At 40.4% G+C, this 26273-nt stretch overlaps 1 protein-coding gene across 4 annotated transcripts in view; it reads right to left on the bottom strand.

Moving 5' to 3' along the window:
* The window catches only part of LOC103315959 (kinesin-like protein Klp10A), a 435695-nt gene that overhangs the window by 376804 nt on the left and 32618 nt on the right, over positions 1-26273 (bottom strand). For all 4 annotated transcript variants that reach the window (XM_031923908.2, XM_031923909.2, XM_032601480.1 and 1 more), the window contains exon 2: positions 11634-11728. In XM_031923908.2, the coding sequence (XP_031779768.1) occupies positions 11634-11728 (95 nt within the window). The remainder of the gene's footprint in view (positions 1-11633; positions 11729-26273) is intronic.

The raw sequence follows: 26273 nt of genomic DNA, 5'->3' as shown, positions 1-26273 counted from the left end.
GCTTTTGCACTGTGCAAAATGATGCTCGATATAAAACCAGCGAATAAAATTTCTTTGGGTTCATTATCGCCAACAGATATAATAAAACGATCTACTAATTGTGAGAGATTACAAGCCTCAAAAAAGCATACATATCACAATAACGTTACTATATACGGCACACTGTATACTTCGAACACATTTATCGTAATCGATGTATAAAATAGGAAAAATTGCAGAAATTATAAATTTTGAAGGACAAGTCTATTTCCACATTCAAGTGTACCGCGAAGTTACTTTTGATGATCATTTACATGCTTTCATTTTAGAACAAAAGAAATTTACAGATTAATTGCTCAAAAAGATTTGCCGAATTTTTATTATTTAAGATACAAATCTCATTGTTACAAGGTATGTTCTCTGATATTCCTGTAATCATTAAATAATTCATTATTTTATCTAAACACAATGCCTGTCTTCCATACCCCATCAATTTGCGAATCCAATACCGTCAATGTTAATACGCGCATCTGAGCTCGTTGCGACGTTGCAAACGTCGCAGCCACGTCGATACCAAGAATCTTGGTCGATGCGGCCAAGCCCTGAGTGCGCGGAAGAAACAAGCAAGTCGGCTTGTTGTTGTCGGTGCCAGCCTGTCCTTGAGTTCGAAGAACGTGCTAGCTAACTGTTAACGTCGGCGCGAGAGTGAGCATCGTTGGCGCGAGAGCGAGCCTCGTCGGCGCACGCGCTGATTGGCCCTCCGCATGTCGCAAGCCAATCAGCAGGCGCCGATGCGTGGCACGTTATCCGCGCGGACTGAAAGCCAATCAGGCGCAAGCAAGAAGCGCGGGCCCGACGAGTGCGAGAGGAGAGTGAGCGCAAGAACGAGCGGAAAATCCGCCAGTTCTCTCTCGACTGTCGACAGAGCACGTCGACGTTTGCGAGAGTTACGTGTTCTCCTTTTTTCGTCGACACCAGGTCGACGATTAGAGGAGAATTAAGAGAGTCTCCCGAGTGTGCGAGAGTGCGCGAGAGTGAGAGTGTGTTTCAAGTGCAACGCGTTGGCACTAGGAAATGCCAACGCCCGGACGAGCCAGCAACCATTCTGATCAGCACAAGAGGAAGGAAGCGAGCCAGCAACATCGGCGTAGAAGAGCCGAAGAAGCCAGCTGCCACCAGGTCCGGGAGGTGTCCAGGAGGCGACGACGGGAGCACCGACGGACGTCCACCAGGAGCCTCGAGTAAAGAGAGTAAGAGAGAGAGAGAGAGAGAGAGAGAGAGAGAGAGAGAGAGAGAGAGAGAGAGGCGAGAGTGTGAGTCGACAGAGAAGAGAGATCGTCGAGAGAGAGAGAGAGAGAGAGAGAGAGAGAGAGAGAGAGAGAGAGATTAGATTAGATTAGATTAATTGGTTTTTTTTACGTACAATGTGTTGTACGATCAATTATGTACAGCAGGAGTAGTAAGAGTACAGGCATAATAATAGTAAAAGATGTCTGTTATGGTAGATGTGTAGTGTGATTATAAGGTGAGAATGAGTTAAGCGAGAGTGTGTGAGTGTGTGCGTGTGCGTGAATGTGAACATGATGTTCATGTGTTTACGAGTTCGAAGAAGTGCTCTTTAGCTAGTTTCTTGAAACCTGAGATAGAAGCAGTATTACGAATGTGTGATGGTAGGTTGTTCCATAGGTATGAGGCGCTGATATGAAACGAGTTCCTCAGCGTCTCCGTCGCGAAGGTACGAATATCCAGAGGTGTCACCTCCCCCCTAACAGGCCGGAGTGTCACGCGGAAGTCGAAGTATGCCAGTAAATATGATGGTACGGCTGTGTTAAACATCTTTCGTAAGAAACAAGCAGTGAAATGCCTCCTGCGTCCTGCAGTGGTTAGCCACTGCAGCTCCCGCCTGTACGGGGAGATGCGCTCATCTCTCCTTACACCGTAGATGTAACGAAGTTGCTAAGTGCTTGCGCAACCTGAAATTGATACTCTTTCTGAAAAAGTAAAGCCTGTAGATTAGTGAGTGAGCACGGAATCTTTTCGACGTACATACTACGTCGAAAAGATTTACTTAATGCGATGTTTTGCACAAGTTACTATTACTTAAAGATAAAAGGAAGGGCGGTAAAGAGCGATTTTTTTCTCAAGTACGCGGTTCTGTTGTATTTGTTGTTCAATTGGGATTTTGCCACCTGACCGCAGTGCTACTTGGACGTTGCGGCAGCACCGTTCGGCTGCTCCTCCGAAAGCCCCTTAAAAATAATAAAAATTTTGAAAATAACGAAAGATTAGGTAACTTGTTTGTTTTGCCATCAACTTATATAGGAAGTCCTAAATACATGCACCAAAGTTTTCTTGATTCAATGGCTAAATGCAAAAAACAGGCAGCCACTGAATATATTTGTTATGATAACAACTAATCCAAAATGGCCTGAGTTGAAAACAGTACTGAAAAATTTAGGAACTTCATGCAATGATATTGCAACAATTACTGTTAGATTATTTTATAGTAAATTTCGAGCAATCCTAGCTGATATTCTTAGTGGAACAATTTTTAAAAAAATCATTGCTTATGTATACGTAATTGAATTTTAAAGAAGAGGTCTTTTGCACGCACATTTATTGTTAGTATTGGAACATTAGTCAAAATTAACAAATCCTGATAAGATTGATGAACATATTTCAGCTGAAATTCCTGATGTGAATGATGTGGAATTACAAGAATTTGTATTTAAATATATATTACATGGACCAGCTCATTAAAAAAAAACACTATGTTATGATGTAGTTAAAAAAACTTGTTCAACAAAATTTCCAAAAGCTTTTTATGATGCAACCCACTTTGAAAAGAGTGGTTTTTCTAGATATCGTCGTCGTAAAAATGAAAATAAAAACTATGTCTACAACAAAAGGCTTTATGGTAAACCTGGTAAGGTTGATAATAGAATAGTTGATCCCTATAATTTAACTCTTGTTAGAAAATATAACCGCGATATAAATGTTAAATATTGTGCATCTATTATGAGCTTCAAATATTTATACAAATATTTACACAAAGGACATGATTGTGCTTTTAGTCAAGTGAGTAAAAATGATGAAAATAAAGCAATATACGATGAAATAACAATTTAAGTGACGTGATAGAGTAGTAAATAAGAAGAAAAAATGTACATAATGCGTAATACGAATCTGTGATAAATTAATGACAATATGTGATACATATGTATTTTTGACTTGTGCAAAATAAAGGCTAATCTATATATCTATCTATAACAGAATACATGGATTGTAGATACGTAGGGTGAATGGAAGCTGCATGGCGTATTCAAAAATTACCAATTTTTGATGAACACAACATTGATATACATTCTCTCAATTACGAGACAATTTTAAGATGACACAACACCTTTAAACCCTGAAAAAAACTCTGAGAAAAATTCATAGATTTTAAGTAAATCATTTAAAATTTTTTATAGATATATTTAGCGTAAATACCTTTAATTTTATCATCCTAAAACCTTCATTATTCCTGCTGGCCCATTGTGGCACTTGAATGAACTGGTTCAAGAATTTTTCTTTTCTTTTTCACTGTCCGTCGGATTCCAAGTAAATGAATGGTTTTTTGGGGCTCAAACTCAAGGAGGATAATTTGTACACTTGTAGTTTTGGTATGAATGCAGGGATTTTAATTTGAATGTTTAAAAATGATTTGGCGATAAAAAAAACTATTTTTTTCTTATTCTGGCCCCTTTTTGTGCATAAAACATTTCCTAAACATTCGAATCAAAATCCCTGCCTTCATACCAGAACTGCAGATGTACAAAGTATCCTCCTTGAGTTTGAGCCCAAAAGAACCATACGTTCACTTGGAATCCTACAGACAGTGAGCTGAAATCAGTAAAAACAACATTTAGAGAAAATCAACTTTAAAGTTTATGATTATTGTTGAAAGTGTAACTTAAATTAGTGCTTACCAAATTCTTTAAGACCAAGTTTTCTATATTCCACACACATAGACCTTGACTCTCAGCAATTATGAGGTATATTCACTAATACCTCTGGGTTCTATACGGCTTTTATTACCTGCAACCAAAAAAGGCATTTCATGGATTTTTATAAAAATGTGATGAAAGGGTTTTTTTATCCTTGATAATGATAACATTTTATACCTATCTTTTCTTTTGGTTACTGTGTTGAACCTTCAAGTTGAAACGGATAGAAAATTACTAGTCTAACCTCCAAATGTTTGATCCGGGTGCCCCAGTCTCTGTAGCGTCTTTTTCTTCTATCACTGCAGTTTTCATAGAGTCCTTGGCAACTTTCTCACACACTTCACTAAATTGTTCGTTGATTGTATCATATGCAGGCTGAGCCATGGGTTTCAAGCAGTTCATCAACCTACAAAATGTTGATAGACCAGCGTGCCCAAGTCCAAGAGCACGAAAAGTAACCACTGCTCTTCTGTTGTTCTCCCAAGCATGGTTCTAGACGCCAACTTTTGTGCATAAGTCGATAGCTGCCAGCTGACCACACTCAATGCATACTAGTTCAATCTTGAATCCTAATCCTTGAACTTCAGATTCGTTAAGTTTAACTTGACCATGGCATTGTTTGCAAATCAAAAGTTCCTCGAGATCAGAAAATAGAATGTTAATATCAATCAATCTATTCCTGACCACAGAGGTTCTTTCCGCTGCTGGAGTTTGTATATTTCTTGCTGAACTTGAAGGTCTTGTCTTGTTGGCAGGTTCATCCTCGCATGTTGCTCCTTGAAACCTTCTTGGCCTCTTCTTGCCTCTTCCTCGAGAGTACTTCTTGTCAGGATGGGTACTCGCAAACCTTCCCTTGGCATCTCGATTAACACATATTTTTTAAAATCACTAAAATTCACACTTTTTTAAATAACTTCACTGCTCTGCATTTACACTATCACTTCTCTTTTTTTTTCTTTTTAGGGTTATAAGCTATAAGCTATAACCCCAAAAACACTACAAACACTACTTAGATTAATTTAAAAACACTTTTAAGAAATATCAGCTTTTTTATGTACTCGCTACGCTCGGGTGCTAACTGCGCCGTGTAAAAAAGAACCATTTAAGTCACACGTATCATAATGTACTATTTTATAACACGTGCATAAAAAAGTCCATTTTCGGCGCCTATAAATTGGACCGAAAATAGGGTTTTCCGAGCGTCAGACAAAATGTAGAGCAAGAGTCCCTGGTCATAATACATGTATAAATTAATCCATTTTCGCTCCCTATAAGGTAGAACAAGCCTAAAATAATTTGAGAATCGGAATTCGATTAATTTTTTTCCATCTCCTTACTAAAGCTTTAAATCGTTAAAAACTTTTGAAACAATTTCCAAAATTTTCAAAATTTTCAAAAATTTTTAAAATTCTTTAAATTTTAATAAATTTTCAAAATTATTTAAATTTTAATAATTTTTCAAAATTCTTTAAATTTTAATAAATTTTCAAAATTTTGATTTATATATAGATATATGCATCTATACACGCACACCGTAGTGGACGACTCGAAAAACTCTATTCTCGATCTATTTCATAGGCGACAAAAATGGCCTTCCTTATATACTTGTTATAAAAAGCACGGTGAACAACGAGGGGCGAATGTGCTTTTCCAGACTCGGATGAGTCATCCTGAATCATCCTCGCTTGGAAAAGCCCATTTTCGCCCCTTGTTGTATAATGTACTACTAATACTTTAGGAAGATTAATCTGTGTGATTCCTAACGAATAAGAATTATTTCACTTAAAATTAATATTACACAGAGTTAAAGGGGTAACCTAATTTGATGATTTAAAGAACTTTGAAAATAAAACGTATTCAACTTTTACTGAAACAGCAATAGCCATGGGATTATAGAAAATGAAGAAATTTTTTATATATTTGATAAGGCATGTACAATTATGTTACCAGAGCAATTGCGTTTGTTTTTTGCTTGGTTTCACAAAATTACCATTAGTACGAACTGTTTGCAAAAAATACAAGAATTTTTTTGTGAAGACTTTGTAGTAACTTGAATTGATTTGCATGGCATGAAAATTGTAATGTTTTTCTGTTATTAAAGTAAGCCAAATAAAAACTAAAAGTTTTATAGCATAACTTGCTTTTCTCTTTTACCTTCGCTTTACTTTTTAAATTTCTGAACCAGTAAATTTTTTTTTATTATAAAAAAGACGCGTTATCCTTGAAGACACTGGCACACCAATTTGCAACGAACATGGGGGTTAGCGAACGGGGCGAGTAGGGGAGTACCCCCTAGTGTGAATAAAAAAAACGTTTAATTAATTTTATTTTATTGTTAGATTTTTTAAAAATTTATTTCTATTATATTCTATAATTTTAAAGCCGGTCCTGTGTACTTGTAGCTATAACTACTTTTATAGAATGTTGGCTGTATTAAATATATTCATTTATACTTGACGGTAATTAATTCTTATGCGTTTGATTGGTTAGAATTTATCAATCTAGCAATCTGATTGGAGCATTTCAAAAATGTTCCACAAGAATTAACTACTATCGTGGGTACATCTAATATTTAATAGTATATTTAATAATGACACGTCAAATAATTAAATATCATCACAATTAATTTGTAAATAGCGAGCGAAGCGAGCATTTTTTGCTAGTAATTAATTATTACAAAAACCGAATTAAAAGGTAAAATTTGTAAATTTCTTTGTCGCCAAAAAGATGCTCACCTTGTGATATTTATAACAAATATCAGGATCAAAATATATCTAATGGTATATATGTGTATATTATTTATTTACTAACCACTTTTTGATATTAGCGTTGAACCTTTTATATTATCCACACATACACACACATCTTGATTGAGCTTGATTAATTTAGTCAATTTTGGTGGTGAATTCGGATTCAGCGGTAAAAAATACACAAAATATAGTGTTTGAGGGATTAAAAAAAAATATGTTTCGACTTTGCGGCATTCCAAAACCGTATTTTTCCGAAAAACGAGCATCTGTCGACTCGATTTTGAGGTTAGGATATCAGTCTAACACTTCCTCGTTAGACTGATATAATGTTTTATTATTTTATTTAGTATAGTTGTAAGTACTTTTTAAATAACGAGTTCCGACATTGCGGGAGAGCGGTTGCCCCCTGACAAGTGCGTCAGTAATTTACTTGTCATAACCGGAAAGTATTAAATACTGTGATATTTATCATTTGTGATGCTGCATATCATTATAATTGTCTAGTTGAAAATTGTGATTTGAATGTTTAGAAAATGTTTTATACCCAAAAAGGTGGCATAATCAACGAAAAAAATCAGTATTTTCATCGCCAACTATTTCTAAGCATTCAAATCAAAATCCCTGCATTCATACTAAAACTACAGGTGTACAAAGTATCCGCCTGGAAATTTAGCCCAAAAGAACCATTTGTACACTTGAATTCCTACAGACAGTGGAAAAATTCACAAAACATTGTACCGAGTACCACAATGGGCCAGCAGGGATAATTAAAGTTTTATCACGGTAAAGTTAAAGGTATTTATACTAAATATCACTAAAAGAAATTTCAAATGATTTACTTTAATTTTGTCATTTTTGATCATATTCTTTTTTTCAGGATTTAAAGGTGTTCTGTCCCCTTAAGTGAAGTATCAGTTACAGCCCAAGACGAACTTGATATCGACATTGAGGAAAAATACAAACTAATAAAAATGGAAAACCTTCTACTAAAGTAGTTAGTTACTGAAATACAAGAAAAAATATGATTGCTCAATCCAGAAACTGGAATAATATTACACTGATGCAGAATCTTAATTTGGCAACTGACACGATACTGTCTGAAATCATTCAATATGTTGAATTATCAAAATTAAAGCAAAATAAACGCGAACCCAATGGTAGAAAAAGCTGGATTACGAAAGCTATTATCAAATCATGCAAAACAAAGGAGCTTTTATATAAGTTATGGCAACCGGATATAAACAATGAACAGCTTAATTACGAATACAAACATTATTTAAAAATTTTAAATAAAGTTATTAAAGATGTCAAATTTAAATACGACGAAACACTAAGTGACTACAACGACAAAGTAAAGATTGTTAAAATAATGAACAAATTCTTCTGCGATATTGGCCGTAATTAAAGTGATGGTATTGTGAACCTAAAAATACTGAAATTAAATTGTCTGATATTAATGCAAATTCAATATTTCTTAAGCCAACAAATAACAGTGAGGTTAAAGATATAATACACAATATGAAGCTAAAAAGCGGAGGAGTTGACAAAAAAAAGCCAAACCTTGAAGGTTATTAGTATTCATATTGTGGTTCCTCTGACGCATATCTTTAACCTCTGTATTAAAAAAGCGATTTGGCCAGACGCACTAAAAAAGGCTCAAATCGTCCCGGTGTATAAAGCAGGTGAGAAACATAACATCAACAATTACAGGCCGATCTCACTCATATCAAATATTGCAAAGATCTTTGAAAGAATCATCTTTAACAGATTATATGAATTTGTTCATAAGTATAATATTATATCGAAACATCACTTTAGATTCAGGAAGAATGTTAGTACCAAGGATGCGTTTAACTATATTACCAAAGTTTTATATAATAATGTCTGTAGGTGCGACTGGGTTCGCTTCCTAGAACAGCTGCAGTGGATAGTAGGCGTCGTGAGTGCGTAAGGAATTGTCGGGAAAAGAAAAACTCTGAATTAACCTTTGAACGCGTTATATATTATCACTAATGTTGACACTGAAACTATTTAACAATTCTTGAATTCTGAATATTCGTAGATCGCCGATTGTGGAAAAATGTGTTGATCCGAAATAAATTGGCTTAGAGACGATTACTCTAGCTCGGAGACAATTCGTACCGTAGTCTGCCATAGCTTAATCAGTTCTGACTGGAAAACTGTCGCGAGGTCCGAGCATCGGTGATCACATGAGCGTCTTCGCACACCAAGAGGGGCGGGAGAGTGAATTCGCGTATGATACTTTCTGCTATGAGCGCAATCGAGCATGTGGCGTGAACAATTTGGCAAAGGCTTTTGATACTGTCGACCACTAATTATTACTTAAATAGCTTTATTGTATAGAAATAAGGGGACAGACTCTGGATTTACTTGCAAGTTACCTCGACATGAGATATCAAACAGTTAAAATTGAAGATAGCGAAAGTGTTAATTTGTTGATAAATACTGGTGTCCCTCAGGGTACTATCCTGGGTCCACTGCTTCTTGTACTGTATATAAACGACGTTTTGAAAGAGATCCTTTTGGACTCCATCTTGTCTTACGCAGATGATACCGCTATTATAGCCACGGGCGTTACTTGGTCTGAAGCAAAAAATAATATGAATAGATACTTGTCAGTGATTAAGGGGGCACAACACATAATTACCTTCATTCATACCATAACTAATGTACTTTTAAACAATATCCTGAAGTTTAAGCTTATTTGGGCCATTCGTTCCTTTGGAATCTTACGGACAGTGAGTTATGGACTCTCTACTATACGTAGGTATTATAGAGGTATATAGGTTTAAAACCATCAAAATAAAGGTAACCATGTCTAAGAATAGTAAAAAAATTTGGTTTATTTATATAAGTATTTAGAAATTTTTAATGAAAATTTTTGATATTTAGAAAATTTTAATAGCTTTCTGGCAGTGAATAAATTATAACTAAATGTGGATTAGGTAGTTATTGCAATAGTGTACTGACACAAATTAAAATTGAAATTCAAGAAAGATTAATATCTAGAGTAGAGCATTACGAATATTTAGGAATTGTCATAGATTATAACTTAAAGTGGGACAAACATATACTACACATATTAAAAAAAAAAAAAAAACGAAGTACCTGGTATATGATTTTTATAAGCTTGCTAACATTATGTCTACGAAAACTTTAAAAATGATATACTATGTTTTTTTTGTAGTATTATCAGCTATAGAATCTTAGCATGTGGTGTTGCGTATAAGAGCAATCGAGATCTAGTGCAAAATATTTAAAAGAAAATTTTAAACATTATTAATAAGAATAGTTTCAAAGTACATGAGAACCATTTAAACCTTAAACAACTTTTTGCTTTTAAAGCCTTAAACATCACTTTTTTATCTTAAAACGCAATTTCTAGCTTTTAAGAGTGTCACGAGAAATAAGAGTTTAATCATACCCAAAAACGAAAAAAGAATTAGTGATAAAAATAGCTTTAACAAAGCTATACTGACTTACAATGCGCTTCCAAATAATCTTAAGGTAATAGATATAAGTAGACGGTCAGTATTAAATCTAATTAAAAATCGGATTAGATTAAACTGTTAATTACTGCCACTTTCTGTTTTTTTGTTGAATATTGTATAAGCTGATCCAAGATTATGTATATTTCTTTTTTAGTTTTTAAGTATCTTTATATTATTATATTATATTATATTTACTGTATGGGGCATTCTGCGACAACTGAGACAGAGTTGTACCCAAAAATCCTTCTGACCTGTAAATTTTACAGAAATCATAAAAGTTAGCGTTTTTTATCTACTTTCGATTACCGTGTAGCACTCTTTTAAATTTCGACTCTAGAAAGAGCTGTACTTCTCCTAACCTGAAAGAAAATACTGTATTACCATTGAAATGCTCATAACTTTTCACAGAAGCAGTCATTTTTAACCAGCCAGGGTTTAAATTAAAGCTCTCTTATTTTACTTTTAATTTAAAATTTTATATTGAGTCTCTGTTTGTTAGTTATCTATCAATTCTGACTGTTGCTTCCCCTTCTTGATTCTCATATATATAGCTAACCAACAAACAGGGACTTAGTATACACTTTTTAAACGAAAGTAGAATAAAAGAGCTTTAATTGATGCCCTGGATAGTTAGAAATGACTACCTAGGTCAAAAGTTATGAGCATTTTCACTTATGAACAAACCTACAACTAATCTCAAATAACTGGGTAAAAGAAAAGCCTGTGCCGTTTTGGCTTTTTTAAAATCCTCATAACTGTCGACCCAGGCGGTCATTTTTAACCAATAAGTGCTTAAATTAAAGCTCTTTTATTCCACTTTCATTTGAAAAGTTTATACTAAGTCCCTGTTTGTTGGTTAGATATATATATATATATATATATATATATATATATATATATATATAGGAATCAAGAAGGAAAAGAAACAGTCTTAATTGATAAGAATATATATATATATATATATATATATATATATATATATCGCTAACTAACAAACAGGCACTCAATTTAAATTAAAAGTAGAATAAAAGAGCTTTAATTTAAGCCCTGGCTGGTTGAAAATGACCGCTCCTGTGAAAAGTTATAAGCATTTCAATCGCAATACAGTATTTTCTTTGAGATTAAGGAACGTGCTGCTCTTCCTAGGATCAAAATTCAAAAACGTGCCACTCGGTAATCGAAAGTAGATAAAAAAGGCCAAATTTTATGATTTTTAAAAAATTTTCAAGTCAGAAGGATTTTTGGGTACAGCTCTATCTCAGTTGACGTGGAATGCCCCATATATATTGTAATATCAGCTGCACACAGGTAACACTGTTCGCCTTTACAGGTATGGGTATTTTCTTAAAAATACTCTGTACTTTTTTATATGGTTGATAAATTAAAATTGATATTGAAAATACCTCTTTTCCTTTCGTCTCTCCCTTTTCGAACCATTCTACGGTTACGCTGTGTTGATCCCAATTAACTCCTGATACAATAGCTGAGTGTACACGTCCTAAAATAATAGAACATTATTGTTAATATATAAAATCTAAGATATCTTTTATACAAATGCATGTGTTTAAATGTCCTAAGAGGAATGATCAATCTGTTTCAAATAATAATGATTTCTTAATAAATTAATTCATAAAATTTACTGAGTTACTGTTTTGTAGCAAAGTAATAGTAAGGACTGAATGGACAACCGGACTGCGTACTCTGTCAGGAAAGAGGCGCAGAAGGGAAACTCGTCCATGCAGCTGGTAGCTACAATGCCCAGTCTACAGAACTGCAGTGAAAAAGTTAAAGAGACAAAGGCAATGAAGATACTGCAGCTGAATCTAAATCACTGTGAGACAGCACAGGACTTACTTATTTAGTACGTCTGTGAGACAGAGGTAGACATAGGCATTATATGTGAGCAGTACAGAGGCTTGGATGAGCCATCATTGGAAATGGACAACACTGGCAGAGCGGCGATCTGGGCATGTGAGAACGCTAGTCCAGGAAAAAGTGAAAACTCGTAATAGAGGTTTTGTCCGCGCATAAATAGCAGGTATACACGTACACAGCTTCTATGCCTCGCCTAATGTACCGATCAAACAGTTTTAAGCAAAAGCTAGATCGACTCGTGCAGGATTCTGCCAGAAGAATTCCAGTAATTATCGCAGGCGATTTTGACACATAGGCCATAGAATGGGGCAGTCAAAGGACTAACGAAAGAGGACAGGTACTCTTGGAAGCATTTGGTCTCCTAGATTTAGTGTTGGTTAACCAGGGTAGCACTTACACCTTCATAAAAGGACACACAGGATCTATTGTAGACCTGACCTTTGTTAGTAGCTGTCTACTTAGCACAATTGACACGTGGATCGTGAGTGAACACTACACAAATAGCAATCACTGGGCCATAATAAGGGGGTGAAAAAATTAGAGCAGAGAATAAGCGCGAATACAAGGACCAAAGGAGTTGAAAAACGAAGGATAATGATAAAGAGATGTTTGTTTGCATTGAAAGAAATGCAACTGCTAGGATCGGCAAACAGCAAGGCTAAACAGGTGATAGAGAATATAACCCAAGCCTGTGACGCGGCTATGCAAAGGAGAGTGCACAACTGTAGACGACCACTAGTATACTGGTGGGACAACGTGGTTGAAAGTGCACGTAGGGAGTGCCACAGGACTAGACGACGGGAACAACAGGCGAGGAAAAAGTACTATAAAACTGGAAGAGGCTGGAAAACAGTAGATACCTGCGAAAAAGAAATGAAGGACGCTTAAAGAAACCTAAAAATAAAAACGCAAAAACAAGCGACAATGCTTTAGGGAATTACGGGACGAGGTCAAACACGACGCTTGGGGTCGATCGTATAAAATGGCAATGAAAAAGATTAAAGGAGCTCGGGTAGAATACCTCTAAGTGCTCCTTAGACCGATGCTGAGGAACGTAGGTAACTTAGTTGAGCCCAGACTGCCTCATTCCATGCAGAGAAACGTAGGTGTCGGTGTTGAGTATGTTCAGAGGATGGCTGATCGATGCTGCTTGAAGTAAACGACCAAACGATGCTGCAGGAAGCAGATGGCTGGACGATGCAGAATGAAGAAGACGAGTATGATTCTGAACCCCTGATCAACTTGGTGGATGGGAAATGGATGGAAATGTCAAACTTCAAAAGAGAAGCCAAATAGGCTAGTTAACCAGCCCCACAAAAGTATTGTTCAACGATAGTACCTGTGGGGATCCTACTGCTCTCCCTCTGCTCTGCCTACGCCACATAAAAACACACACACACACGCGTGTATATGTGGCCCTCCGACACGGCTTTGTAATGACTTGGTCTATTCTAACGCCGATTATGCGCTCTAAAATTTTGCCCGGGGTGTCCAGCATGCAGGGTTGTCTGTATGAGGCAGCTTCTTCATGTCTTCAACATACGCAAGGGCGGCCACAACAGGCTCGGCGCGAAGTAAGCTGCGCGACATAAAGGCGAGTCCGCACGACACGAAGTGAACGCGTGCGCGCAACGATCGGAAGGCGAGTCCGCATGAGCGCCGGCCGCGGCAGCCTGACAAGCAATTTAGTCGTAACGCGCCAGGCGGCGGGAGCAAAGCACACTGGGCACCGCGAACACACCCACCCGACATATACGCACAATAACGTACACGTACACGGTTGCGGGTCTTTTCCGTACCCCAATCCTCCTGATTATCGTCGTGAGCACACGAGATATCCAGGAAATCAGAACGACAGGCCAGCGACAAGGATCCGCAAAATCGTGCGCACACGTCTCTGCAAGTCCGAGGCTAACCTCAAAACACCGTGATATCGATTCGACTGCCACTGTGCGTACAGAGGGCGACCGAAATCGTAATCACACGGCGCATTAGGATCGACGTAGCCGTGCGCACACGATTCCATCGCAACCAAACACAAACCTAACCTCAAATCCCCGTCACCGCCCCGTAAACAAGATACCGTACTGAATCACCGATGCCGCATCCGCATAATTGTAATCGCACCGTAGCTTTATAGTAACATCGAAAATATTGTAACCGCGCTGATTGAAATTACTTAAATTGTACAGACAAAATCTTCCTAACAATCGCGATATATGATTTCTGTTACAGGTGGGCTTTAACATCACTCACTCACATTGTTAATTTAGACACCGAATGCATATTTGTTTTTGTTAAATCATACAAACAGAGTCTGTACTTAACCTTTTTCCCTAACGAAATCCTGGATCCGACTGATTGCCCAACACCGGGAAAAGTAGAAACGTTACATCCTTTTGGTAGTAGTACCAGGCGTTGCTTCTTCTAGTTATAAGGAAACGTCCCTTCTTCGAGACATAAATTGTACAGGCACACAAAGATATCGGGGCGTACCTGTATAGCTTGTTTCAATGCAATATCGGGTATGCCATCCAGGCCTGAAGCCTTGCTATTCCCAACTCTTTTGCATATAGCCAGTAATTCTTCTGTGGTGATTGTTCGAATGATTTCGTCATTTGTCTCCGCTTCGGGGATAGCTGTTACTGCCAGTTGAAGAGGAAACAGCGTAGTCACAATACGGTCCAGCAATCACGGGCTTTTAGGAGGGGGAATATAACCTCCCTTCATGTTCTTCATTACTACTTGGTATGGTCGCCCCCCAAAGATACTGCTCAACCTCGTGCTGTAACTTTTTAAGACATTGTCGTTTATTTTCTCGAATTTTTTCCTTGAGTATTCGTTTATCATCTGCCATGCAGAGATTCCGATATCTTGCTCTAAAAATTGGTGCAAGATCTTTAATTTGGTTAAGCAAATTGTTCCTGTCCTTGACATAGTCCATCAATTCTTCGATTCTGCTGCCAAGGCGGTCCAAGTGCACATTACTTTGCGTTACGCAAACAGCGATCTTATTTCTGTCTGCATTAACCTCAATTTCCATATCATCTGCGTCTCTACAAGCATTAGGGATCAGGTTGCGAACCTCTGCGGCTTCTGGGTAAGTCAGCAAAGCATAATCACATTTTAAGTCAATTATTCTCTTAATGTTTATTACAATAACAAAATGATAATTCGACGAAAAAATTGAAAGGAAAACAATCTTAGGCTGATGCTTCTTATTTGACCTTGAATTGACCTTCTCAAGGTCACTAAGGCAAACTTGAAATGCCATTTCCGACGTAATTTTTTCCGCTGCTCCGTATTCCGAGGACAAAAATAGGGGTTCCCGTTAAAAAAATACAATGACCCCCAAATGACCTTGAAAATCGAGTTCAAGGTCAAAGGTGTTGGTGTCATTTGATGGCCCCCTTTACCCCCTTCAACTTTTGTTAAGGTCATTTTTCGTTAAAATTAGTTTTTCCATGGTTTTTTGTCGTGGTCGGATTAAAATGAAACACCCTGTACAACCAAATCTTGGTCACCGAGGAAGACATCGCTAAGACCACCATCATAAAGCCATTCGGACTAATCGAATTCTCGTTCATTAGTTTCTGATTGCGCAACGCCGCGTAGACGTTCTAACGCTTCGTCGGCGAGATGCTATGTGGCCTAGATTTTTGCTACGCGTACATCGACGACATCCGTGTGACATCATACAGCAGATGTTCTAGTGCCTGCAGCAGTTCGTGTGACGTGGCCAATCTAGGGGTGAAAATTCGCGTCTCAACCTCGCCCCGAAGCCTCGACACTATTATTTTATTAAGGGGGATCTCGGAGGGAGTTCCGCGGGGATTCCGCTGTTCGGGTTTAACACCGGTGTTTAAGGGGAAGGAAATCACAATAACTCGTTCGATTCTAGTCAAATCTTTATTTACTCGACTTCGACTTCCACACTTCGGCCGTTGGCTTCACAGCCGACTCGACCTTGCCGCTCACACACACACACACACACGCACGCTCGCACTTACACTCTTTTGAGTCTCGCTGCCTCCTCACGCCGCTCGGTCGTCTTGGCCCGCTTGCGCTCCTTCTCTTTTTCTCTCTCTCTCTCTCTCTCTCTCTCTCTCTCTCTCTCTCTCTCTCTCTCCCTCTCTCTCTCTCTCTCTCTCTCTCTCTCTCTCTCTCGAATTACTTCTTCTCGGCTATGCTGCTCACACACTCTCTCTCTCTCACTCACACTCGACTTACCGCAGCGGCACACCGGACAAAGGTCAGGGCTCAGCCTGAGTAAGTTTCGACTTACAATTCGGGTGAATGTCGCTGTTCTCCGGCTGCTTCCGGCTCTGGCCGTCTTCTTCCTCGCCTCGTCTTCTTCTTCTGCACCTCTTCTCCCTAGCCTTCTCAGTCCGGACTGGCTTGACGACGCTAGATCGTCTCCCCACGATCCTCGTCGCCTTGGCTTCGTCAGGATTCGGATTGGACGTCTTCTTCTCGCCTCGCCTTACTCTCCACAACGCTCTCTCACACCTGTTCTCTCTCTCTCTCTCTCTCTCTCTCTCTCTCTCTCTCTCTCTCTCTCTCTCTCTCTCTCTCTCTCTCTCTGTCTCTCTGAGTCTTCAGGCTTTACTTTTTCAGGAAAAGCACCAATCTCAGGTTGCGCAAGCACTTAGTGCAGGCCCTCCTGTTTCCTCTTATAGACTACTGTTCCCTCGTATACTGTGACCTGACGCAGGAACTCGACCTAAAACTTCAGAGGCTCGTGAATACAGGAATTCGGTACATCTATGGTGTAAGAAGAGATGAGCACATTTCCCCATACAGGCGGGAGTTGCAGTGGCTAACCACTGCCGGACGCAGGAAGTATTTCACTGTTTGTTTCCTAAGAAAAATGTTTAACACAGCCGTACCATCATACGTACTGGCATACTTTGACTTCCGCGTCACACTTCGGCCTGTTAGGGGGGAGGTGATACCTCTGGATATTCCGACATTCGCGACGGAGACGCTGAGGAACTCGTTTCATATCAGCGCCTCATACCTATGGAACAACCTGCCATCTCACATTCGTAACACTACATCTGTCTCAGGTTTCAAGAGACTAGCTAAAGAGCACTTTCTTGAGCTTGAAAACACAAACACTTGAATTCGCTTGTACACATTCACTCATGCGCACACACACACGCCTGTACACACTCACGCAAACGCACACACTCACACACTCTCGCTTGACCCATCTTCACACTATCATACTTTCACAATACACATTTTTACTGTACTACTATTGCTGCTGTATACTTTTTATCGTACAACATACTGTACGTCAAATAAATCTAATCTAATCTAATCTAATCTAATCTCTCTGACGGCAGATTGCCACCACTGGCCGTCACCCTCTCGTCGAGTGCACTAGCACGAGCAATCGTCGTTGCCAAAGCTCGTAAACGCAAGCTCCACACCAACGAGCTGGACGCAACCGTGATGGAGGAAGCCAAAGCTCTGAGCCCTGACCACCAAGGGCTCATAAACATCAATGAGCTACTCCCCACCGACGTCCACAAGCTGCGTTCACGGGCTAGGCTGGAAGCCAAGAGGAGGCAGGGCTGCCGAACGTTCGTCAGGGACGGGAGACTGTTCGTCCGCTGCAACGATGACAACGAGCGTGCCACCGTCATTACCACCGACGCCGAGCTGGATAATTTTTTAGCTCGGATCCCGCTCGCCGTAAACATCACTCCACAATGAAGCTGCCACACATACATTTCATCCCACCACGTCCGCCATCAAGCTCATCCGCCGTGTCTTCATCGGGTTCTGAGGTGTCTCTGTCTGAAGGTCTAAGGGTCTGTCATTTTAATGCGAACTCTCTCACGGGTCACATTGAGATGATCAGGCTCTTTTTATCCACTCGCTCTTTATTCCACGTAATAGCTGTTACTGAGACCTGGCTAAGCGAGAAGGTGACATCCATCCCTTCGCTGGATGATTACCTGCTCTACAGACGAGACAGAAGCAGAAACGGTGGAGGTGTGGCCCTCTATATACACAAATCTCTGACGGTTAGTGTTATTTCCGGCAAGCCAGGCAAGCCTGAATACCTCTTTTGTGAGATATCGGCCAAGGGAGTTTCTCCCATCTTCGTGGGGGTTGTGTATCGTCCACCTCATGCTCCTTTTTTCCAAGGCTCTAACTTTATTAACGAACTAACAACTCACATGCACAACTACTCCACGAAGGTTATAATGGGGGACTTTAACTCTGACCAACTATCCTCATCTGAAGATGCCAATTTCCTCAGGGCCTTCATTGATGAGAACTCCCTTTCGTCCGTTCCCTATGGTGCCACACACCATAAACAGGGTTCTGACACCTGGCTTGATCTGTGCCTAATCGACGAGCAGGATCGCCTGCAGTCATACTGGAAGACAGACGCACCTTTCATCAACGGACACGACCTTATCACGGCCACTCTCGACGTACAGATTCCACGCTACGTACCAAATACATACTCATACAGAAACTTTAAAGGAATCAGCCCTGAGAAGCTGAGAGACTTTCTTAGCGACTGTGACTGGTCATCTCTCACCACCTCATCACTTGACGACTGCATATCTTTACTCAACGCTAACCTCACTAACGCCATCAACCACCTCGCTCCATTGCGGACTGTGACTCCAGGACGACAACGTCACCCGTGGTACACTGCGGCTCTTCGTGGCCTTGTATCCAAGAGTAATAGACTTTACAGGCGTTTCAGGGACTCCAGGCTCGAATCAGATCGACGCGTTTACAGATTAGCTAGAGACTATGCTCACAAACAAGTCGAGGAGGCCAGGCTGAATTATTACTATTCACGCCTGTCCACCTTGACTGATATTGCTGAGATCTGGAAAGAGCTGGAGAAACTTGGAATTTCTGCCACCAAGGCCCCCTTACCATCTAGATTCACCACAGATGAACTCAACACGCATTTCAGCGCGATCTCAAATGATCCGCTGGCTCCTGCTGTTGAGGATTATCTTGTTACCCTGGAAAGTCTTGACCTCCCGGAATATTTCGAATTCAAACCTATAACGGAATCGGACGTGTTGGCTGCGGTATCGCACTTTGACACTCAGGCCAGGGGAAGCGACGGCATCCCACAGGTTGTCATCTCAAAAGCTTTGCCGGTTCTTGCTCCCTTACTAAGTCATATTTTCAACCTGTCCCTTAGCGAACCCTGCTTCCCATCTGCCTGGAAAATGTCACTTGTGCGCGCACTCAACAAAGTCAGCTCACCAACAGCCCTGACTGATTATCGTCCGATTTCACTTCTCTGCTTTCTCTCCAAGGCTCTGGAGTGGCTAGTGCATAGGCCAGTCTCAGAATACCTTGAATCAAGGCTATTACTAGATAACCTTCAAACAGGCTTCCGCACTGGTCACAGCACTCAGTCTGGCCTAATTAAGCTAACTGGTGATGCCAGAGCTGGGATAAACAAAAAGAAAGTAACACTACTCCTTCTCTTTGACTTTAGCAAGGCGTTTGACACTGTGTGTCACGTCAGGCTCCTGAGAAAGCTATCCACCTTCGGCTTCTCAAAGCAAGTCATCCGCTGGTTTGCCTCCTACCTCTCTGGTAGAGAGCAGGCCGTCGTTGGTGACAATAACGAACGTTCTTCTCCTCGGCGTCTCAACATCGGCGTTCCGCAGGGGTCCGTTCTGGGTCCACTGCTGTTTGCATTGTACATCAATGACATCGGTTTCTGCCTTGATACCGATGTTTTCCATCTCATCTACGCGGATGACTTGCAAATTTACAGTCAATGCCACCTCGAAGAGCTCAATTCTTTATCAAACAAGATGAGTGCCAATGCTGAGAGGATTACTGGTTGGGCTGAACAGAATAAGCTAAAACTTAATGTTGCTAAAACTAAAGCAATTGTCCTGGGCTCTCCCTACTACATAAACGCATTACCCTCAACAGCTAACACTTTCATTAACATAGGGGGTGCCCAGGTCAGCTTTGAATCTTCCGTGCGTAATCTGGGATTGGTGCTCGACTCTAAGCTTACGTGGAGGGAGCATATTACACAAGTGTGTAAGCGTGCTCACACACTAATGTACAGGCTTTACTTTTTCAGGAAAAGCACCAATCTCAGGTTGCGCAAGCACTTAGTGCAGGCCCTCCTGTTTCCTCTTATAGACTACTGTTCCCTCGTATACTGTGACCTGACGCAGGAACTCGACCTAAAACTTCAGAGGCTCGTGAATACAGGAATTCGGTACATCTATGGTGTAAGAAGAGATGAGCACATTGCCCCATACAGGCGGGAGTTGCAGTGGCTAACCACTGCCGGACGCAGGAAGTATTTCACTGTTTGTTTCCTAAGAAAAATGTTTAACACAGCCGTACCATCATACGTACTGGCATACTTTGACTTCCGCGTGACATTTCGGCCTGTTAGGGGGGAGGTGATATCTCTGGATATTTCGACATTCGCGATGGAGACGCTGAGGAACTCGTTTCATATCAGCGCCTCATACCTATGGAACAACCTGCCATCTCACATTCGTAACACTACATCTGTCTCAGGTTTCAAGAGACTAGCTAAAGAGCACTTTCTTGAGCTTGAAAACACAAACACTTGAATTCGCTTGTACACATTCACTCAAACGCACACACACACACGCCTGTACACACTCACGCAAACGCACACACTCACACACTCTCGCTTGACCCATCTTCACATTATCATACTTTCACAATACACACTTTTGCTGTACTACTATTGCTGCTGTATACAATTTATCGTACAACATATTGTACGTCAAATAAATCTAATCTAATCTAATCTAATCTCTCTCTCTCTCTCTCTCTCTCTCTCTCTCTCTCTCTCTCTCTCTCTCTCTCTCTCTCTCTCTCTCTCTCTCTCTCTCTCTCTCTCTCTCTCTCTCTCTCTCTCTCTCTCTCTCTCTCTCTCTCTCTCTCTCTCTCTCTCTCTCTCTCTCTCTCGACTCCTTGCACACGCGTACGCGCTATCCCGACACTCACGACTTCACTCAATACGTGCGTCTCGGGTAACAGTCAAGCAAGAAGTGTCGCACCGCGTCGGCCGCCGCGGCGACGCGCGCTCTCTCCGCCACGTCCCAGCCAATCAGCGCTCGCGAATCGGCTTGACCCCCACGACCGCCTTCTAAGGTCACGTAGTACCGTGCGGCTTGCACTAGTGACTCGATTGAGCGTGGCGGGAGAAGGAGGTAAGGGTAGCGGATTCTTGGTCAGACACCTATACAGGTGTATGAAAAAATCGTTATATTATATAATAATCAAATGGGTTACCTTTAGGAGTATACTGCTTCAATATTAAATATAATAGATTAGCGTGGATAGGTATTTTCAGCGACAAATAACTGTACTGGTAATATATCGTCTAGATACACTTAAAATATGTATTGATTTCACTTAAAACGTAGGATACACACTTAGAAATATTCTGATAATAATTGTGATAAAATGAAACTGTATTTCGTAAATGCTGTTACAATGCCGCTACCCTAAGCGGGTCTTGGGCGTTGTCGTCCAGATCGGACGGGTGGGTGCCTATCACCACTACACAGCGCGTCCTTAGGTTGCGGATAGAGGAACAGCCCCTGAGAAAGAGGTTAGCTGCGAATAAATTGAATAAGCAGCCGCGGACAGCCGATAGGAACAGGCGTGGGTGTGATGAGCCCACACTGTCGAACGCATTCATCTAGAAACGCTACGCAAGCACCACAACAACAAAAACACTTCACATTATCTCTTATCTCTCAATCTATCTCTTTCCTCACACATTACAAAAATGGGCAAAAATCCTGCTGCCAAGGAGGATGCGGGAGCGATGACAACTGCCCCCAAAGGGGATGTGTAGAATGATTCGTCACCTGGTCTTACGCGGTAACGATGCCAGCGAAGGCGCGCTGCCTTGCAGGGGGGCGTTAGGATGCGAGAATGAAACCGTAGTGTGTCTGACGACGAATTGACACTGTCCTCGTCAAAGTCGGAAAGCTCTCATACTTAGTTCTAGAGAGGTATGGGGGTTATCACCTCTAGAACGGTGGACTCACCTGCGATCGGAACAGGATCCGAAGCGCGCGGGTTTAACATAACATCATGGCTCAAAAAAATCAAATCCGAACCAAAAGGGACTTAAGGGTCGGAACTTGGAATGTTCGCAGTCTATACAGAGCAGGTGCGTTTAAAGAACTCGTAAAGGAAGCTGATAGGTACAATCTAGATTTGGTAGCAATACAGGAATCGCGGTGGCCAGATGGCGGAGTACTAGCATCGGGTAACTTCACGTACCTGTATGGGGCCGGGAGTGGGGGATCTCTAGGCACCGGATTTCTCGTAAGCAAAAGCATCATACATTCGGTTAAAAGTTTCAAATCCGTCAATGATAGGCTCTCGCACATCATTATCGAAGGGAAATGGTATAGATATGTATTTATTAATGTACACTGTCCTACAGAGGACAAAGAAGAAGAAGCTAAGGATCTCTATTACGAAACTTTAGAGCAGGTAATTGACCAGTTCGCGTCTTACGACACAAGAATAGTATTAGGCGATTTCAATGCTAAAATAGGTAGGGAGGAAATGTTTAGGCCTACTATAGGTAAGAAAAGCCTGCACGAAGCCAGCAATGATAACGGTATTAGGGTCATAAATTTCGCGGCGGCAAAAGATCTTATAATCAAAACTACGTGTTTTAAGCACAAGAACATACACAAGGCAACGTGGACATCGCCGGACGGGGCCACACAGAACCAAATTGATCATTTCCTCATTGAAAAAAGGCGTCATACTAATGTTCTTGACGTAAGGGCTTACAGAGGGGCAGATAGCGACTCGGACCACTTCCTAGTAGTAGCCAAATTAAGAGCTAGACTAGTAGCGAATCAAAATAGTAAGCGAGCAAACAAGGTAGAAAGCTTCGATATTGAGAAACTACAAGATAGAACAGAGCGAATTAGGTACCAGATAGAAATTAATAACGGGTTTCAGGCACTTGAAGAAGCAAACACATCGCCGGAGGGGAATGACAAACCGAATAGCTTATGGGGGGACATCGAAAAAACGGTAAGAGGCCGCGAACAAAGTACTGGGTAAAAAGAAAAAGCCAAAGAGCAAACCATGGTTTGACGAAGAGTGCGAACTCTGGTTTGAAAGGCGCAAAAAGGCTAAATTAGATAGCTTACAAAATAGAAGCGATAGGACCGTAGAAGAGTATTCTAACGTAAGGAAGCGGACGAGCGCGATCTACAGAAATAAGAAGCGTGAGTATCAAAAGAATCTTACTAGGAGAATAGAAACTAACAGTAAGGAAAATAACCCCCGCGAAATGTACAGAGGGATTAACGCCATCAGAAAGGGTTTTAGGAGTAGAGCGCAATTGATGAAGGACGAAAACGGGGACCTCGTAACAAATGACAACGAATTACTGTCGCTGTGGAAAAATTATTTCGATAAATTATTAAACGTGCACGAAAATAGCGAAGAATTAGGGGACGAAATTCACACTGCTGAACCCCACGTGGAGGAACCGAGCTACCAAGAAGTAGAGGCCGCGATTAAAAAACTAAAAAACAATAAAGCCGCGGGAAATGACTCTATACCAGCTGAGTTACTCAAATATGGGGGCGTCGAGCTCACTTTCAAAATCTATAAACTAGTATGTGCCATCTGGAAAAATGAAACAATACCCGAAAATTGGAAGGAATCTATCATTATACCGATTTTTAAAAAGGGGGATAAGACAAACTGCAATAACTATAGGGGTATTTCACTTTTAGCAACGTGCTACAAAGTTCTGTCAAATGTAATACAAGCAAGACTCACTCCATTCGCGGAAGATATAGTAGGAGATTATCAGTGCGGATTTCGGCGCAACAGATCGACGAGCGATCAAATGTTTACCATAAGACAGTTGTTAGAGAAAAAGTGGGAATTTTGCGAAACCATACACCAACTATTTATAGATTTTAAAAAAGCGTACGACTCTATTAAGCGAAGCAAAATGTATCAAATTCTAGTACTTCTCGGTGTACCGAAAAAACTCGTGAGATTAATTCAAATTTGTCTGAACGGAAGCACGGGAAAGGTCCGAGTAGGCGGTAATGTATCAGAACCCTTCATGATACGCGATGGTTTAAAACAAGGGGATGCTGTTCAACTTAACGTTAGAGTATGCCGTTAGAAAAATGCAGGTTAGCCAGATGGGCGCAACGCTTAATGGAACAACGCAGATACTAGGCTACGCAGATGATTTGGATATACTGGGGGATTGTAGGGAAACGGTAGCAAGAAACGCGGAAATCCTCATAAAAGCGGTGGAGTATACAGGGTTAGAAGTGAGTGAATCAAAAACAAAGTACATGATTGTGGATAAGCTAGGCATCTGCAGAGGGGAGGAAGATCTCAGAGTTGGGAATTTTACTTTTGAAAAGGTTAGCGAATTCAGGTATCTGGGTACGACCATAAATGATAGAAACGAGATTAATGTCGAAATAAATAAGAGACTCCATTCGGGTAATGCTTGCTTCTACGCCGTGAGTAATTTACTTAAGTCGAGGCTGTTGTCTAAAAACGTTAAAATAAGAATATACAGGACAATAATACTGCCGGTGGTTCTGTACGGGTGCGAAACGTGGGCTCTCACTAAGCAGGCGGACAACCGTTTTAGGGTATATGAAAATAAAGTCTTGCGAAAAATATACGGGCCGAAGAAAGATGAGGAAACCGGGGAATGGAGGAGACTACACAATGATGAGTTACACAATCTGTACGCGTCACCAAATATTAACAGAATAATAAAATCGCGCAGATTGGGATGGGCAGGGCACGTAGCGAGAATGGGAGACGACCGTACGGCAGCGCGTGTCATGAAGGGCAGGCCGATGGTAACGCGACCTCTAGGTAGACCTAGACGTAGATGGGAGGACAACGTAAAAGCGGATCTAGTAGAAATAGGACGGGTGGGTGTCGATCGGAGATGTGCATCTTGGGTGGGGTTGACACAAGATATGGCAGCGTGGAAGGCTTGCGTAGATGAGGCGATGAACTTTCGAGTTCCAAATGCCATGTAAAAAAAAAAATCGGTTCATCATACACGAACATATATACTTGCATACATAAAGACATACATTTTTCCAAAAACCACTTTTCCTGACTCAGGAACCTCGAAAACATCGAAACTTATCAAAATCTTTGATATCGAAATTTTCACCATCACAAAGCTTTCTCTTGGAGAAAGCAATACAATTATAAACTTATGCATTTAGAGGATTAAAATTTACCATGGAGATTTGTTTCGGCATGTTTGAACTATCCTTACTGAAAAAAACACGAGATAATCACGTGATAATTGTATGATAATCATGTTATGATCGCGTTATAATCAAGCGATTATCGCATGATTTATAATAAATGTCGTTAAAAATTAATAGAAAGGCTAAAAACAGCATTTATAAATAAAAAATAGATGATCAACCAAAAATAAGAAGCAAAAAAGAAATTCTCTTATCGAGATTTAAACTCAGAACTTCAGCGTGACAATCTATTGCTCTGTCAACTGAACTGTTTGCTTTCTTTAACGCATAACCCATAAAAAAAATTTCTGTATGCAGATATTTATTTTTATCATTGAACTTTTTCAGTAATATTCTATTTGAAACGTATATAAATAAACAAAAATAAAATAAATAGTTAAATTATTTTTATTCGGAATAGAAAATTGCTAAAAAAGTTCAAAGACAACAATTATCTGCATATATCAATTGCTTTTACGCGCTGTAAGAGGCATTCGACAGACAATTCGTGCGGCTGTGAAGATGCCGCACGTCACCTCGAGAAGGTTCTTTGGGTGATAGTAAGTAGACGTTAGCCGCTGCGTGCAGCACTATCACCAGTGCTTTGGCCTACCGATGCTCGATGCAAATGCGTGGTGCGCCGGGAGCACGACGCTTTCCTCCGTGTATCCGTGGGTAAACAGTCAATCAAAATAATCGGGAATCAGACAAAGAATGAAAACTCGCATGTAATTGAAAAAAAATGACGTATATTTATTGTCAAAGTATAGTCGTGATACAAAAGGTTACAACAATGACGCTCGAGCGCGCGCGAATGCGAGAGGAAAGAGCGCGGTTTTACAGGCGAAGCTGGGCCGATGA

This window comes from Nasonia vitripennis, assembly GCF_009193385.2.
Source record: "Nasonia vitripennis strain AsymCx chromosome 2 unlocalized genomic scaffold, Nvit_psr_1.1 chr2_random0002, whole genome shotgun sequence".
Lineage (NCBI taxonomy): Eukaryota > Metazoa > Arthropoda > Insecta > Hymenoptera > Pteromalidae > Nasonia > Nasonia vitripennis.
Note: the sequence above shows the minus strand (reverse complement) of the source record. Positions and strands in the feature narration are given on the sequence as shown.